We start from the raw sequence: 16,309 nt of genomic DNA, 5'->3' as shown, positions 1-16,309 counted from the left end.
ATAATTGTCATTCCTGTTCTGAGGACTCAGTTTGTTTGAAAATATTTAACTACAGAAAAGAAAAATAGTATTCAATGAATGTGAGGATGTGGAATCATTCATATATTTCCTTAGAATAGATTGTTAATAATAGTTAAAAAGACAACACTACACTGTAAGATGAAACTACTTCAATGTAATTATTCGGTCATCAAAGACTATGAACATATAAATATCAATTTTGTCAACAGAATTATGTAACGTCTTCCATAAAGTGGCCATTTACTTCGAGGCCTCTGGTCATCATATCATTTTAACACTGTTAAGATTTTCAGCATTTTATGACTATGATTTGGAAAGGTGAGGGGAGGTCTGCAGAAAAATTTTACTTCATGGATATGCTTGTATGATCTTAATTATTCACCAAAGTTTCTATGTTTCATCTTTATTTCCCTGATAGTATCACTCTAAAATGAAGAAATGGAGGCTGGGCGTGGTGGCTCACGCCTGTAATCTCAACACTTTGGGAGGCCGAGGCGGGCGGATCACGAGGTCAGGAGATCGAGACCATCCTGGCTAACATGGTGAAACCCCATCTTTACTAAAAATACAAAAAAAATTAGCCGGCGTCGTGGTGGGCGCCCGTAGTCCCAGCTACCCGGGAGGCTGAGGCAGGAGAATGGCTTGAACCCGGGAGGCGGAGCTTGCAGTGAATTGAGATAGCGCCACTGCACTCCAGCCTGGGTGACAGAACAAGACTCGGGCTCAAAAAAAAAAAAAAAAGAAAAAAAAAAAAGAAAGAAAGAAATGGAAAGGGAAAGATGTAAAAGTATGTTTTCTTCTTAAATCTTGTACCATCCTCAGCAAATACTGTTGAGAACTTCACCCCTGGTTATTTAGAGAAACAAAAGTAATTTACAACACATATTTGGCACATAGATGTCCAAAGGAGACACCTCCTATCCTTAAGCGCAATATATGCTTAGAAAGAAAGACATCTTTCTGAGGAAAAAGAATAGGCAAGGGTGGAATTTCAAGTTTCAGCTTTATGATATAAATAACTTTGCTTATATTGAAGAAGAAAGAAGAACAAGGCAGCTTTAACAGCCCTTACACATTTCTGGGAGGTGGTAGCAAGTGCCATGCCCTACATTGCCCAGCATTCATAATAACTTACAACAATACAATCATAGCTTTTGCCCTAAATAATTTAATCTGCCAATCATACATGATAAATTGTATTATGAGATTATTAGCACATAGTTAAATGTATTTAAATTGCCATTTGTACAGCTGATGGAGATCGCTATAAATGTAGACTAGCACCAGAGCCTATACAACATGGAAAATAGCATGCATAGCATAAATCAGGCAAAATATTTGAGATCATGTATGCTTAATATGTGATACATCTGAACATTTTTCATTAGCATTTTGGCGTTTTCTTTCTCCATCCTAGCTCTAGGTTCTGCTGCTAATGGACAACATAGAGGGTATAAAGTATCCAACTTCCTTTTTCTTTCCCTTGGTTGGAGCTGAGCAATCCGTTGGCACATTCAGTGAGGCAGGAGTGGTTGGCAGGATTAGGGCTGATGAAGAAGACTGTGAAATCAAAATATTGACTACTTAGGGGTGTTGAACAAATAAATGAATAAATCGATGATAATGGCAAGCAGGTTTCTCACCTTTGGAGAAGAAATTACAAATATAGAAAGATGAATGCTGCAATTAAACCTGCAGTACTGAATTGGAATTGGAAGTGTCAGTGTAGAATCATGGTTTTTAAATATACATAAACAGAAATAGATAGAGCTGTAGGTGTGCATGAGTGGGTGTGTGTATACATGCACATCTTTTCTAGCTCTATCTGCAAAAAGGGCCTAGATGCAATGACACCCTGATAGAAATAAATACCCAGGGTACTCAGGTGTTGATTTCAAAGTAGCATTCACTACTAAGGAAAAACCAAAGGTCCTCGGTAAGTGACTGAATCAAGGACTAGGGCAGGGAAACAACAAAATGAGCCTGGAACATCCTGTGCCAGAAAGTAAAAGCACGTTCAAAGAATTGTGAGGACAAGTCAAAAGGACAAAAAAGCCAGCTTGAAAGGGCTTTTATTAGCAAAGCCTGGGATAACTTGATCATCAAGTATTACAATTATGATATTGGAGTGTAACTCTTTAAGTAAAAGAAGATTCTGAGCCAATACTGGTATACATTGTAGGCAGATAGGTAAGATAAATGATATATGAATGGATGAATGGATGAATAGATGGATAGGTAGATAGATGGACAGATAGCTCTACCTTATAGTAGAATGATATACATGTAAAAGGAATGATAAATTATACAAAATCACCATTTACCACCCATTATAGAAATAATTTATGTAGGCAAGAGTCATCAAAGGATGGTAAAACTAGTGGGTGAAAGCTCAATGAGAAAGAAGATATTTATAGTCTCAAACTATTCCCCACAAATTACTTAATTATTCATTACTTAATATGTACAAAACATATATTAAATATTCTAAACCTAGAAAATACCATCTAAACAAAGTGATAAGACAAACAGCACCAAGAATGAGACAACGGACATTACGTACCTGCAGAAATGATGTACTAAGAACACAACATCAATTCATGGTACTTCCTCATACAATGTATACATCGCAAGAAAACATGAGATGAAACTAAATTCTGGAACATTCTGCAAAATAATTGACTTATATTCTCTAAGAATACCAAGGTAATAAAGACAAGGAAAATCTGAGGTGCCGGGCACGGTGGCTCATGCCTGTAATCCCAGAGCTTTGGGAGGCTGAGGCGGGAGGATCACAAGGTCAGGAGATCGAGACCATCCTGGCTAACACGGTGAAACCCCATCTCTACTAAAAATACAAAACAATTAGCCAGGCGTGGTGGCGGGCACCTGTAGTCCCAGCTACTCAGGAGGCTGAGGCAGGAGAATGGCATGAACCCGGGAGGCGAGCTCGCAGTGAGCCGAGATCGTGCCACTGCACTCCAGCCTGGGCGACAGAGTGAGAATCCCGTCTCAAAAAAAAAATAAATAAATAAGACTGAGGAACTTCTCCATATTGAAGAAAACTGAAGAAACATGACAACTAAATGTCACATGTGATCTTGGATTGGATTCTGGACTTCATAAAGAATGTTATTATAATTGGCAAAATTTGAATGGGGTCTATGGATTAGATGGTAATATTTTATCATTGTAAATTCCCTAATTTTAAAGATTTGATTGTGATTACATAGGAGAGTGTCCTTGTTTTTAGGAAATACACATTGAAACTAATAAGATATCATGTCTGAAACTTACTCTCCAATGCTTCAGAAAAGCGTATAGTAATATGCACATATTATGTATATTGTGTGTTGTTTGTGTTTATAGAGAGAAAGAGAGACAGAGAGAATGGTAAAATAAATGCACTAAAAGAATATTTGGGAACTTGATTGAGGAGTACTATGAAGATTGAGAGATCTTTGTATTGCTTCTGCATCTTTTCTATAAATTTAAAATCATTTCAAAAGAAAAAAGAAAAAAGCTTAATTTTCAGTACCCCTCAATAAAAAGCAGGAAGCCCTCTTTTTTAAAACAACAAATATGTGTGTGTACACATACACACACAAATACAAGAAGCAATGGCCCAGAGTCTACAAAAAATAATTCAAGATTATATTAAACTATCAAAATATAACAAGGAAAAATAGTTGTCTATTTCACCCAGTTCTGTCTCCCAGAAGATAAATCTCAAAATTTGGGTTCTACATTTATGTCTACTTTTCTCTATTTCAATTTATTGATTTCCAATTTCTCAGAGAATTATTTTGGCAGATTGTACGTTTTCTAATATTTCTCAGTGAGACCACCTTCCAAATAATTCTGTCTAAAGTTTTATAAATGTTCTCATTATAACCACATATCATACTCTCTCCCATGTAGAAAAACAGAGATTTTTAAAATTCGTAGACAATACCTAGTATTTTAATTTGAGGAATTGTGCCTGAAAATTAACTTTTTCTCCCCCTAGTGTTTGGACGTAAAGCATGGGGCCTTGGATGGTAGGCAGGGAAGACAGGTATCAGTAGAGGTGTTTCTTTCCAGGATAGGGGTTTTTTAATATAATAAATTTCATGTTTTCTGTGTGATTTTCTTTAATTCTAGATATTGACTTTCATGATTAAAGATAAACTTTAATCATGAACGCAGTCACTTCAATCACATTCAAGGTAGAGAAGGTCAGCACAACTGCCTGGGCAGCCAGAGGGCACATCAAGAGCCAAGACTATCTTCTAGGTAGGATATCTTTTAGAAAGAAAATCTTGGTCTCAATATTAGAGTGATAAGCTATAATAAGCAATTCTCTGTGTTACATTCTTTTAAGTTTTAAAATTTTAAATCAATTAACAATTGAGTTTTAGGAAGTATATTAGTCAGGGTTCTCCAGAGGGACAGAACCAATAGGATATATACGTAAAGGGGAGTTTATTAGAGAGAATTGACTCAAACTATTACAAGGCGAAGTCCCATGACAGGCCATCTGCAGGCTAGGGAAACAGAGAAGCTAGTAGCCTGGCTCAGTCCAAGTCCAAAAGCCTCAAAACCAGGGAAGCCAACAGTGCAGCCCTTAGTCTGTGGCTGAAGGACTGAGAGCCCCCAGGTGGCCACTGGTCCAAGTCCCAGAGTCCAAAGGCTGAAAAACTTGGAGTCTGATGTCCAAGGGCAAGAGAGGAAGAAAGCCTCCCGCAGGCCATGGGAAGAGAGAGCTAGCCAGAGAAGACACAGCAAGCTGCTCATCCCCTTCTTCAGCCTGCTTTGTTCACGCCACGATGGCAGCCAACTGGATGGTGTGCACTCAGCGTTTAGGGTGGGTCTTCCTCTCCCAGTCCACGGACTCCATGTCAGTCTCCTCTGGCAACACCCTCACGGACACACCCAGAAACAATACTTCACCAGCCATCTAGGCATCCCTCAACCCAGTCGAGTTGACACCTAATATTAACTATCATAAAAGTTATAAACTTTTCCCCCAAAAGAAACTAAATGCTGTGTTTGCTATATTGGGATGGTGAAAAAAATTGAGTTTTGGTAGAAATCCCAGAAGTGTTACAGAAGTCCCAGCTAGATTCAAAATGGTGATGATGACGATAGTAGTGGTAGTGATGGTGCTGATTGTGAGGATGATTACAAAGAAGAAGGGAGAGGGAATTAGAATGACTATGTTAATGATTATATGTACCAACATTTGAGAGCCTATTTAGGTCCTGTTTTAAGTGCCCCGCATACCCTTAGCATACTTAATCATTAAATAACTCCAAGAGGTAAGTATTATCATTATGCACATTTTGGAAGTGAAAAAAAAATGAGTTGCAGAAAGATCGGGTAAATTGCCAAAGGTCACAGAATGAACAAAAGGTAGAACCAAGCTTCAAACCCAGGTCAATATGTCTCCCTTGCAGTAACATGTTGAATTGGGAGTTGCCCTTCTCCTTCCTGGCCCCTCTACCAACACACATCAACTATATTCCCTGAATTTTCACAGAACATAGAAGTTGAATGGAAAATAATTTTAATCTTGTCCACTGTTGTACTTCAGATATACAGACATGTATGCCTGATATATATAGGGGGACTATGGAAGCAACGTTATAGATGGCAACCAAGAAGCCTGTGTGTTAGAGAGGAATTCATAAGTGAGGGCAGCCTCGGTAACTGCTTGAAGGGAGCAAGAGCAGTGGTTCATGATACAGAGCAGATGCTACTAGAATCCACACTAACCTAGAGAAAGTGTTTCTCTGCCCTGGGAAGATGAAAACTAAATTGCAAATCTGAAAGAAAAACAACCGAAGATTCCAGCAACTCTGCTGAGTGGCCCTCTCCCCATCCCATTGCCACTGAACGGGGGATGTAAGAGGGAGAAGGCACTACCCGGATCACAGTGGGGAACGCAGTCACTTCAATCACGTTCAAGGTAGAGAAGGTCAGCACAACTGCCTGGGCAGCCAGAGGGGACATCAAGAGCCAGCAGGCATCAGAGCAGTCCAGCACTCAGCCACCAAGAAGGACAAGCTGAGAAAGAGCTGCAGCCGAGGCAGGCAGGGGAGCAGCAAAGCTGGGGTGTGCATTTCAAACTAGGACACCTTTCTTGGAAACCTGAACTGAGACCCAAATAAACAGAAGGACTGAGTTTCTCTGTTTAAGGGTGAGAGGTCTTCAGTTCTGAGACCTAGAAGTAAAGCCTTAAAGTTTCTCAGGTCTACACAGTCTAGGCCCCCAAGCATGCTTGGGTTAACACTAATTTAATAACAGGCTGCTCTATTTTTAATTCTCAGGTCTACACAGTCTATTCTCAGGTCTACACAGTCTAGGCCCCCAAGCATGCTTGGGTTAACACTAATTTAATAACAGGCTACTCTATTTTTAATAAATATCTAGATTTGCTTTCTTGTATTGAGTCCTTAAGATGCCTACTTTTACTTCATAAGTTTCTGTCATAAAAGATGAGCCAGGAAAACATAAACTATGATTCTGTGTATTTTCCTAACAAACCATTCAACCATCCAAACGTGAAAACTAATGATTTGCTGTCTTTCAGACTGTTCTTCCCACATGGTGGTAAAAGCTTGTTTAGACATTCAAACGGATCTGGTGCGCTACCACGACTTCATTCATTCACTCATTCAGCAAATATTTGTTGAGGGTACTCTGTGCCAAGTACTTGATATGCACAAAGCAAAGATTCCCCACACTCGTGAAGTTTGTAGTGTGGTGAGAGAGATCACTTACATAATGCATAATTAATAGGTTAATTATTGGGGATGTTAGAAGACACAAGTGCTATGGGGAAAAGAAAAAGTCAAGCAGAGTAAAAGAAATCAGAAATGGCAGACAAGGGTTGAAGTATCAAGGCTGAAGTATTAAGTGGTATGAATAGTTTTAACATTTCATAATGGAAACAGTCAGAAATGTTTAATGTGACCCATTCCCAGGCTGTCTCCAAATGCCACCAACAACTCATTATAAAGTTGTCCAGATAAGAACTTCAAATTGGAATTATTTAACTTGAATAATTCAGGTTATTAAATGTAACTATTTAACATTGTATAGGATGACATAATTGAGTGATACATCATAGAGTTGTATATCTTTCAAAATGAAAAATGTCTAATTAGAAAACTAATGACTTCTCATCCCATAGGTAAGAAAATTAGACCCTGAGAATTTAGGCGATTTGACCAAAATCACTGAGTCAGTAAACAGCATAAAAAGAACTAAAATGTAGTTTTATAAAAAAGGTATTTTCTGTAAGCACAAATTCCTATTTTTTTGTAATGAGTTTACTTCTGTTTCCTGTTTACTTTTTATTCCTAATTCCCACACAATTAGAGAATTTCATTCCCAATTCATCCTGTTTCCCCCTGCCCTGCTCCGTATTTAGTTGTGTGTGTGTGTATGTGTGTGTCCTTTAAGGTGTTTCTTTATGCAGATACAAGAATATATGAATATATTATTTAATCACTTGTAAATACAAAAATAACATGTAGATACTGCTCTATACTTTCATTTACTTAGTTGTCTTTTAAAAGAGATTCCTTACCTATTTCCTTAAATTCTGCAGTTCCTATCTTGCAATGAAGGATATAATACTAGCAATTATCTTTTCTTAGTAGAGATTGAGACTATGGAACAGAGTTCTTTAATCAAGGTGCAGATAACAGAAAGCCTGACTTACAGAGATTCAAACAAATAGGCATTTTATTCTTCTCTTACAACAGAATCCCCGAAGTCGGTGGTTGCTGGCATTGAGTCAGCAGTTCAGGGATGAATCAGGGAACTGGATCTTGTTTTCTCATGCCACCATTCTTGAAAGTTGGCTTTTATCTTCTTGCTTGCAATTGTAAAAGCCTATTGTACCTTTAGGCATTATCTACATGGATGGAGAGAGGTGATTAAGAGGCCGCCTCCTCAATCAAGTTTGCATTATTGTTCAGGAAAGAAAGCCCTCCCTGCTAGCCCTCCCATTACACTTCACTGGCAAGAGCTGAGTCACATGCCCACTCTTAGATCAATCACAGGCCAAGACGAATAAAATTACCTTAGCTGTATAAACCAATCAGATATATAGAGATGCCAATTTTTTGTAATGGTTGCATACTATTCCATTGTACAGAAATAACTGGTTCTCTGTTGATGGACTTTAGATTGTTTTCAATCTTACACCATTGCAAGCTATGCTGCAATGACTATTTCTGGAATTATGCTATTTTGCACAATTGCTACTTTATTTGAAAAATAAATATCTAGAAGTACAAATTATTTTAACCAATTTTAAATGGAAACAATGTTCCAAAATACGTAGTGCACAATGAAACATGATGACATGTTTATGAACATTATTTTTAGGTTGATTGATCTGATTTAATAATGTTTCATTCATTGATTCAACAATTATTTTTAGATTCACTACTGTAGAGAGAGCTCTGTATAATTTCAAGGAATACAACCATAATCTTTGCCTTCAAAGGACATAAAAGTTTGAGAATTTAGCAGGCTGAAGTTAATTAATTTAAAACTTTTTCTAATTTAATGTATGTCTTAATATTGATAATGTTCAAATGGAGGCAATTAATAGACCTTTTTCTCCCTAAGGTGTATATAATAATTTTTCCAACAGGGAAAAGCAATCCTTCAAAATTTTAGACACTTTACTAAAATAACTTATAAGCCTTAGGGTTGCTATTAATATATTAATTTTGTCATTGTTATGGTGACTTCAAATAAGTCTAGTTTGCAGTTTGACACACTGATTCCTCTGGGGTTTTTTCTACACTTTAAGGTTTCACTGTGCTTCCTTGGATATAAGTTTTGTAAACCAGTTCCTGAAACAGAGGGAACAATAGCCCAACTCTTAAAGAATAAAATATTATTTTCAAGATTTTTTTGCCACATATTTTTCAGGAAAGAATTCAGAAGTAAAGGCATTCGTTAAAATTTTTTCAAACCTAAGTGGAGGCCACTAAAGACACCCATTCTACGAAATTGACACTTACAGAGCTGACAAATTGCATAAAGGGTCTTTGTGGATATTGATACTAGCTATGCAGACAGGGAGGCTCTCCACCAAGAATTTATCAAGGGGGTCTACAGAAAAATTAATTGTCCAAATCTCAGAATATTCCTAGCCAGTGTTGTTATGGAATAAATAATAACAAACAATTAAGACACCAAATATAAGGAAACAAATATCTTAAGGTTAAAAAAGTAATTCATCTAAATTGAGGACCTCCATGAAGAGGGTTTGAGTCAGATCTAGAGCTGTAGTCCAGATTTGAAGTGAATTGCTAGTTTTTATAGGGCCAGGGAAAGCCTTGGCTTCAGAATGGTGTCGTGACTGGGAGCACAGTGATGGGTGAGGATAGGATGCTGTGGATCATATCCTCAGCGTTTGATAGTGGAAGCATCCCATGAGTCAATGATTCACCTTCTGAGTCTCAGTTTCTTTAGCCATTTGACAAAGATAATATGCCTACTTTTATTCAAGACCTGAACAAAAAGTATCTAATGTAACTACTAGACAATCTGCAATGTGTTGAAACTTGCATAAGAGTATGCTGTTTGGTTTTTGCTGGGCACCTTGGTTAGCATATCGCTAAAGACTTTCCCAGGCCTGACCTGAGCCTTCTTTTCCAGCACCACTTGTCTTTACACCTTACCTCATAAATTTCACTTTCAGAAAAAAAAAAAACTCCCCATAATGCCACATCATAGTTCCCCATGTTGTTTCACATCTCTGTTCCTCTTGCCTGGAGTACTTGCTCTGTTTTCCTCATGACTAGCTCAAGGGTAACATCCACCAGTGGTGTTTTGCTCACCACTTGCTTTCTCACAGGGACAAGTCATGCATGTGCCTGTGTACCCATGTGTGTTGGGAATGGGAAGAGGAAAGATGGCAGGAAATGGGCAATGAGGCTTGTTGTGGTTTGACTTTGTTCCCCACAAAGTTCATGTGTTAGAGACTTAGTGGCCATTATAACAGTATTAAGAGGTGAAGCCTTTAAGAGATGATTAGGCCAAGAGGGCTACATCCTCATGAATGGAGTAATGCTGTTATCTTGGGAGTTGGTTAGTTATTGAGGGAGTGGGTTCCTGATAAAAGGGTAAGTTTGGCCCCACTTCCTTCCGTCCCACATGCTTGCTTGCTCTCTGCCATGGGATAATGCAGCATGAAGGCCCTCACCAGATGTCAGCAACATGCTCTTGGACTTCCCAGCCTCCAGTACCATGAGCCAATTCATTTGTATAAATTACCTAATCTGTGGTATTCTGTTATAGCAGCAGTAAACAGAGACAAGTAAAACAAGGCCGAAGAGGTCTTTCAAGACCAGATTGAGAAGGGCTTTACATGTCACGGTAAGGAGTTTTACCTAATATTATGGGCAAAATCTTAGGGAGGTTACAGAGTATTTTAGTAATGAGAGGATCAAGTATTTTTTATTTAGGAAATGATCTGACTGCAGTGAGGAGGATAGACTGGAGAGAAAGAAAATGTCACAGATCCAAATGGGGCTTGCTAGACAAAGAAAAATTTCACTATACATTGTCTTCTCCTCTTCCTTTGGAGTTTCCAGAAGTTAGTGGGTTTGTGCAGGGTCCAGTGAGGGTGGTATTTCACAGGAATCCTGGAGACTTATAAAGCATCATGAAGTGAGTGTTGGGGTCCCTGAGGCATGAGTCTAATTGTGGCAGCCCAGCCTCTCCCCAAGGTCTGCTCTCAGCTCCTCTCTCTTTACAACAGAAGACAGAGGACAACACTAGTATATTCTAATCACAAAAAATAGAGGGAAAGTCATATAAATAGGTTAAGACAGCAAATGAAGAAGGAGCATGCTTAGAAGGGCAGTTACCGGACAGGCGCTGTAGCTCACACCTGCAATCCCAGCATTTTGAGAGGCCACGGCGGGTGGATCATGAGGTTAAGAGATCGAGACCATCCTGGCCTAGCCAACATGGTGAAACTCTGTCTCTACTAAAAATGCAAACATTAGATGGGTGTGGTGGCACGTGGCTGTAGTCCCAGCTACTCAGGAGGCTGAGGCAGGAGAATCTCTTGAACCTGGGAGGTGGAGGTTGCAGTGAGCCAAGATCATGCCACTGTACTCCAGCCTAGCAACAGAGTGAAACTCTGTCTCAAAAAAAAAAAAAAAAAAAAAAAGGGCAGTTACCATTTTTGTTCATCAGCTCTATGCCAGTGGTTTTTCCTTTTACAGTAGTCCTCAAATTTTAGAATGCACTGGAATCATCTGGAGGGCTCATTAAACCACAGACTCAGTGATTCTGATTCTATAGGTTTAAAGTGGGGCCAATATTTTGCATTTCTAACAAAGTCCTTTGATAGGCTGATGCTGCTGGCCCAGGAACCACACTTTCAGAAACACTGTCCTATTTTCTCTCTTGAACACCTCAATAACATAGCAGGGTGGTATTAAATGAAGAAGAAACACTTATTGAAGAATTAAGTGGCCAGGCACGGTGGCTCACGCCTGTAATCCCAGCACTTTGGGAGGCCAAGGTGGGCGGACCACGTCAGGAGATCGAGACCATCCTGGCTAACATGGTGAAACCCCGTCTCTACTAAAAATACAAAAAATTAGCCAGGCATGGTGGTGGGCGCCTGCAGTCCCAGCTACTGGGGAGGCTGAGGCAGGAGAATGGCGTGAACCCAGGAGGCAGAGCTTGCAGTGAGCCGAGATCACGCCACTGCACTCCAGCCCAGGTGACAGAGCAAGATTCCATCTCAAAAAAAAAAAAAAAAAAAAAAAAGAAAGAAAAAAAAAGAATTAAGTAACCTGCCCTCTGCCCTAGGTCAACTAGTAAGTAGGAAACAAAACTTGGAAGTCAGATTCTGTTGGGCTTGAAAGTCCACTTTTTTACCTCACACTCCTCTTTCCTCCACAGATGTCTTGAGACAGAGGACAGGGCAGAGGAAGCGCTCAGCTATTTCCTTTCCATCAGGGTCCAAAGTACCCACAGCACAGAAATATGAAGGTGGAGTTTAAAGGAAAATCTTGTACCTCTGAGCATTTCTTTTTCTCCAGAAACCATTTCAACTCCTTGAGTTCCTCACTGTGGCCTAAAAGGTGATATCCAGATACTTGCATGTGCTCAGATAATATCTCCTCTGAAGGAGGCATAAAATTAGCATCCCACTTTTCTACATGCAAGATAATGCCTGGAAGCGTGTGATCTGTCCACATGCATCTTGCCTTGTATGCCTTTTCAAGTGAGTTCCAGCCTCCCTGATGCTTACATCACTTACCCCCAGCATTTCCAAGTGATTTTATAAGGAATCGCCCCACTGTGCTCCCTGCAGGCCTTTCCCCATTTTTCATAAATATTTCTACGTGCTATAGATGTCCCATCAAACCCTGTTTCCGACTTTGAATGATTTGTTTGAATGCCTTCACTTGCTTTTGTCTACTTTGGGCTGGAACAAAAAGAAAACAAAACCAAAAAATTAAAAAAAAAAATCACCCTGGAAAAGCATTTACTTTGAATATACCTGTGCTTTGAAATTAATTGTTTTATCTATAGGTAATAAGTATGTAAAAAGCCAAGATGCTGCTTTTGACCAAAGGAATCATTTAAACCCAATGTTTCATTTTTGCTCCTTTCTGAAAGGTAACATTCAACTTACAAAGTGGGCAAGGTTTGCATGAGGAGACTTTAAAGTCTTTCTATGTTATTTATACTGCATAAGTTCCCACATTGCAATCATCAAAAGAAGGCTAGTTCTCCCAAGATTTTTTTTTCTATGTAAGAGATTGTTGTTTTTCAGGGTTTCTTTTTTTGTTTGTTTTTCTGAATAAGGAAGTAGTAAACATCAATAAAAAATTTTGCCTAAAACAGACCTTCATAATCCTCCCAAATTTTCAAACTTACCTCACCAGTATAGTTTCTGTTGACTTAGTTAACTTAGTATTCGCTGAATTAGGCTTGTTATAATTTCATATTCCTTGACTTTAGATGGCATTTTTGTCCATGTGGGGTTGAATTTATTTATTACTATTATTTATTTTTAGACAGGGTCTCACTGGGTCACCCAGGCTGGAGTACAGTGGTGAGACCATTGTTCACTGCAGCCTCCACCTCCCAGACCCATGCAATCCTCCTGCCTCAGTCCCCTAAGTAGCTGGGGCTACAGGCATGATCCATCACGCATGGTGAATGTTTGTATTTTTTGTAGAGATGAGGTTTCATCATCTTGCCCTGGCTGTTCTCAAACTCCTGATCTCAAGCAATCTGCCTGGCTCTGTGGGGTTTTAAAGTCATTACACCGTATACAGTTTAGGTAAGTAAAAAACTGCATTTTCATAAATCTAGATTTTAAAAATGTAATGCATTCTTCCTCTTCCTCTCACTTTTCTTCTTGTCTCCTTCCCTCTTTCCTTCTTACCCTTCCCACTTTCTCCTTGTCCCTTTCCCTGTCCTTTCAATCCCTTCCCTAACACTTCAGCCCAAAAGCTATTAGTCAGGGCTGAGCAAGACACAGTGGGGAGGAGGGCTGCTCAGTTTCACATGTTAAAACTCCAGTAAGATGAAGAGGGTTCTGTGCTAAGGTATGGTGGTGATGGGTGGCTCAGCATGTAAGGTTGCCAGATTTAGCAAGTAAAAATACAGGAAACCCTGTTAAATTTGAATTTCAGATAAATAGTAAGTAATTTTTAGTACAAGTATATCCCATGCAATATTTGAGACATACCTGTATAAAATAATTACTGTTTATTTGAAATTCAAATTTAATTGGATGTCCTGTATTTTATCTGCCAACTCTGTGTCTAAGCCCAGTGTGGATGGGAAGGGCATTCACATGGGGAAGGGACAGAGGGGGCAGCAGGTTAGCATGGGGTGCCAGAGCCAAGCAAGATGCCAGGGACATCCCAAAAAGAGAAGGCCAATGGCCCAAGAGATTGTTTATGCACATGGGAATTGATCAAGTAAGAAAATATATTGAGGAAAATTTTGAAGATGGGAGTCACAAATCTGGAGTGGGAGAAAACTAGAATGAGACATGTTATGGGACTGATTGAGCTTAGAGATACCAATGTGAACATATGGTTGATAACTTTAAAATGCCATATGTACATATTTGCTTTATATTCATAGAATGCCTCTAGAATGTGCACAAAAGAGTTGTAGCAGTGTTTATCTCTAGGGAGTAGGAGTGAGTGGCTGGGGCACAAGGTGGAAAAATTACTTTTCCTTATTTTCCTTTGCTACTTTTTAAATTTTTAATTTACATTTAATTTATTTTTAAGTTTAAATTTTTTAATTTTTAATTTAAATTGTGCTGTGTACATTGTCTGTACTAGAAAATGTATTTTTAAAATAGTTATGAATTAAAAAATAAAACTGGCTTTATTTCAAATCAGAAACCTTAGAGATTTTCTAGACCAAATTCCTGTATCCTTGAGGTCACAGAACCAAATTTAGTAGTGAGAAAGGGCTCTGGATTCAAATTCTGATGCTGTCACATGGCAGCACAGTGCCCTTGCCTCTCCGAATGTCACTTTCTCCACTATAGTACAGAGCACAAAGCAAGGGTTCTGAAGTCAGTCTGCTTGAGGATGAGTCCTGTTCAGCTTCACCTTGCCCCAGTGCATGATCTTGGGCAAATCAACTGGCCTCTTTCAACTGCAGACTTTGTTATGATTGCATTAGCTTTATTCCATCAAATCCAAGAAACCCTGGGCTGTTTAAAATGCACAATTATTTTATGTTCTACTAACAACTTTTTTAAGTCCTAGAATTTATTGTAAGATATCAACCACTGTGAAATGCAGGCTGATTTCAGAGACATTAAAATGTGAAAAACATGCATCTTAGAATCAATGTAGTATGATCGCACTTACCAAAGGCAAAAAAATAACAGAAAAAGAGGTTCAATGGTAATTGAGAAGTAAATGGACAGAAGTGAAGAATATCAGGCTAGCATCCAGTAAACATTACAGATCGGAGAAAAAGGAAAGTGAAGATATAATGGGAGGTAAATACTTCAATCTTTGCACAATTTAGATCAAGAAAATAAAAACAGTTTGCATGCACTTGTAAACAAACAAAAAATATAAACAATATAGAACTGGGGTTACCTCCCAGGAAAGGCTGCACTGTTGTCAATAATGTGACCAAGGCGGTAGCTCAAATCCCAGCACTTTGGGAGGCTGAGGCAGGCGGATCACTTGAGCCCAGGAGTTCAACACCAGCCTGGGCAACATAGTGAAAGCCCGCCTCTACAAAAAAAAAAAAAAATTAGCCAGGCGTGGTGGCGCACCTGTAGTCCCAGCTACTTGTGGGGCTGAGGCAGGAGGAACACTTGGGCCCAGGAGGTTGAGGCTGCAGTGAGCTATGATCTCGCCAAAGCACTCTAGCCTGGGCAACAGAGTGAGATTCTGTGTCTCTAATAATAATAATAATGTGACCAAGAACTGAAACCCACGCCCTACATTATAATGACATGTTACCAAGAGGCAGCAGATGTGTAGTTCTAAGTTGGGCACGGAAGCAGGCAGCATTGAGGACCAGCCAGTTGAGTTGGGGTATAGACTGCCTCTGGGCTTGCACCTGGGTGAAGTCAATAGAGATAATAAAAAGGGGATTTGGGGAGGTCTGTAAAATATGTAACTTAAGCATGAATGCCTGAGAACTTTGGGGGAACTCTGGGCCTGCTTAATTCTCCTGTTGACTCTGGTGAGACACTGAAATTTTCAAAAAGAGCCAGACATGATGGTGCGTCTGTGTAGTCCCAGCTCCTGGGGAGGCTGAGGTGGGAGGATTGCTTGAGCCCCCAAGTTCCAGATCAGACTGGACAACACAGCAAGACTCCTTCATTTAAAAGAATGTCTTAGGCCAGGTGTGGTGGTTCACACCTGTAATCCCAGCACTTTGGGAGGCTGAGGCAAGCGGATCATGAGGTCAGGAGATTGAGGCCATCCTGGCTAATGTGATGGTTTAACGCGGTGAGACCATCCTGGCTAACCCCGTCTCTACTAAAAATACAAAAAATTAGCCAGGCTTGGTGGCATGCGCCTGTAATCATAGCTACTCGGGAGGCTGAGGCAGGAGAATTGCTTGAACCCAGGAGGCGGAGGTTGCAGTGAGCTGAGATTGCACCACCGCACTCCAGCCTGGGTGACAGAGTGAGACTCCATCTCAAAAAAAAAAAGTTTTAATGTAAATAATAATAATTAATAATATGGCTGTGTACCTAGTTGGCCTTCACTATCCGCCAACTAGTCAGCACTCTATACCAGAA

The 16,309-nt window shown here is 39.5% G+C and overlaps 1 protein-coding gene across 8 annotated transcripts in view; it reads right to left on the bottom strand.

Moving 5' to 3' along the window:
* The window catches only part of LOC129479286 (uncharacterized), a 76,300-nt gene that overhangs the window by 22,433 nt on the left and 37,558 nt on the right, over positions 1–16,309 (bottom strand). For 2 of the 8 annotated variants that reach the window (XR_010120226.1, XR_008656634.1), the window contains exons 2-4: positions 15,501–15,618; positions 12,317–12,484; positions 1,006–1,581 (exon numbers count right to left, since the gene is read on the bottom strand). The exons of 2 other annotated variants lie outside the window; for them this stretch is intronic. Coding sequence is in view for 1 of the 6 variants with exons in the window: in XM_055272180.1 (XP_055128155.1) it covers positions 1,441–1,581; positions 15,501–15,618 (259 nt within the window). In the remaining 5 variants the exon portion in view is untranslated. Of the gene's footprint in view, positions 1–1,005; positions 1,582–12,316; positions 12,485–15,500; positions 15,619–16,309 lie in introns of those variants that run through there. 4 more of the 8 variants (XM_055272180.1, XM_055272181.1, XR_010120225.1 and 1 more) reach the window with 4 other exon arrangements.

The sequence above is a fragment of the Symphalangus syndactylus genome, chromosome 3 (genome assembly GCF_028878055.3).
Source record: "Symphalangus syndactylus isolate Jambi chromosome 3, NHGRI_mSymSyn1-v2.1_pri, whole genome shotgun sequence".
Lineage (NCBI taxonomy): Eukaryota > Metazoa > Chordata > Mammalia > Primates > Hylobatidae > Symphalangus > Symphalangus syndactylus.
The sequence above is the reverse complement of the archived record's forward strand: the minus strand, read 5'-3'. Positions and strand labels throughout refer to the sequence as shown.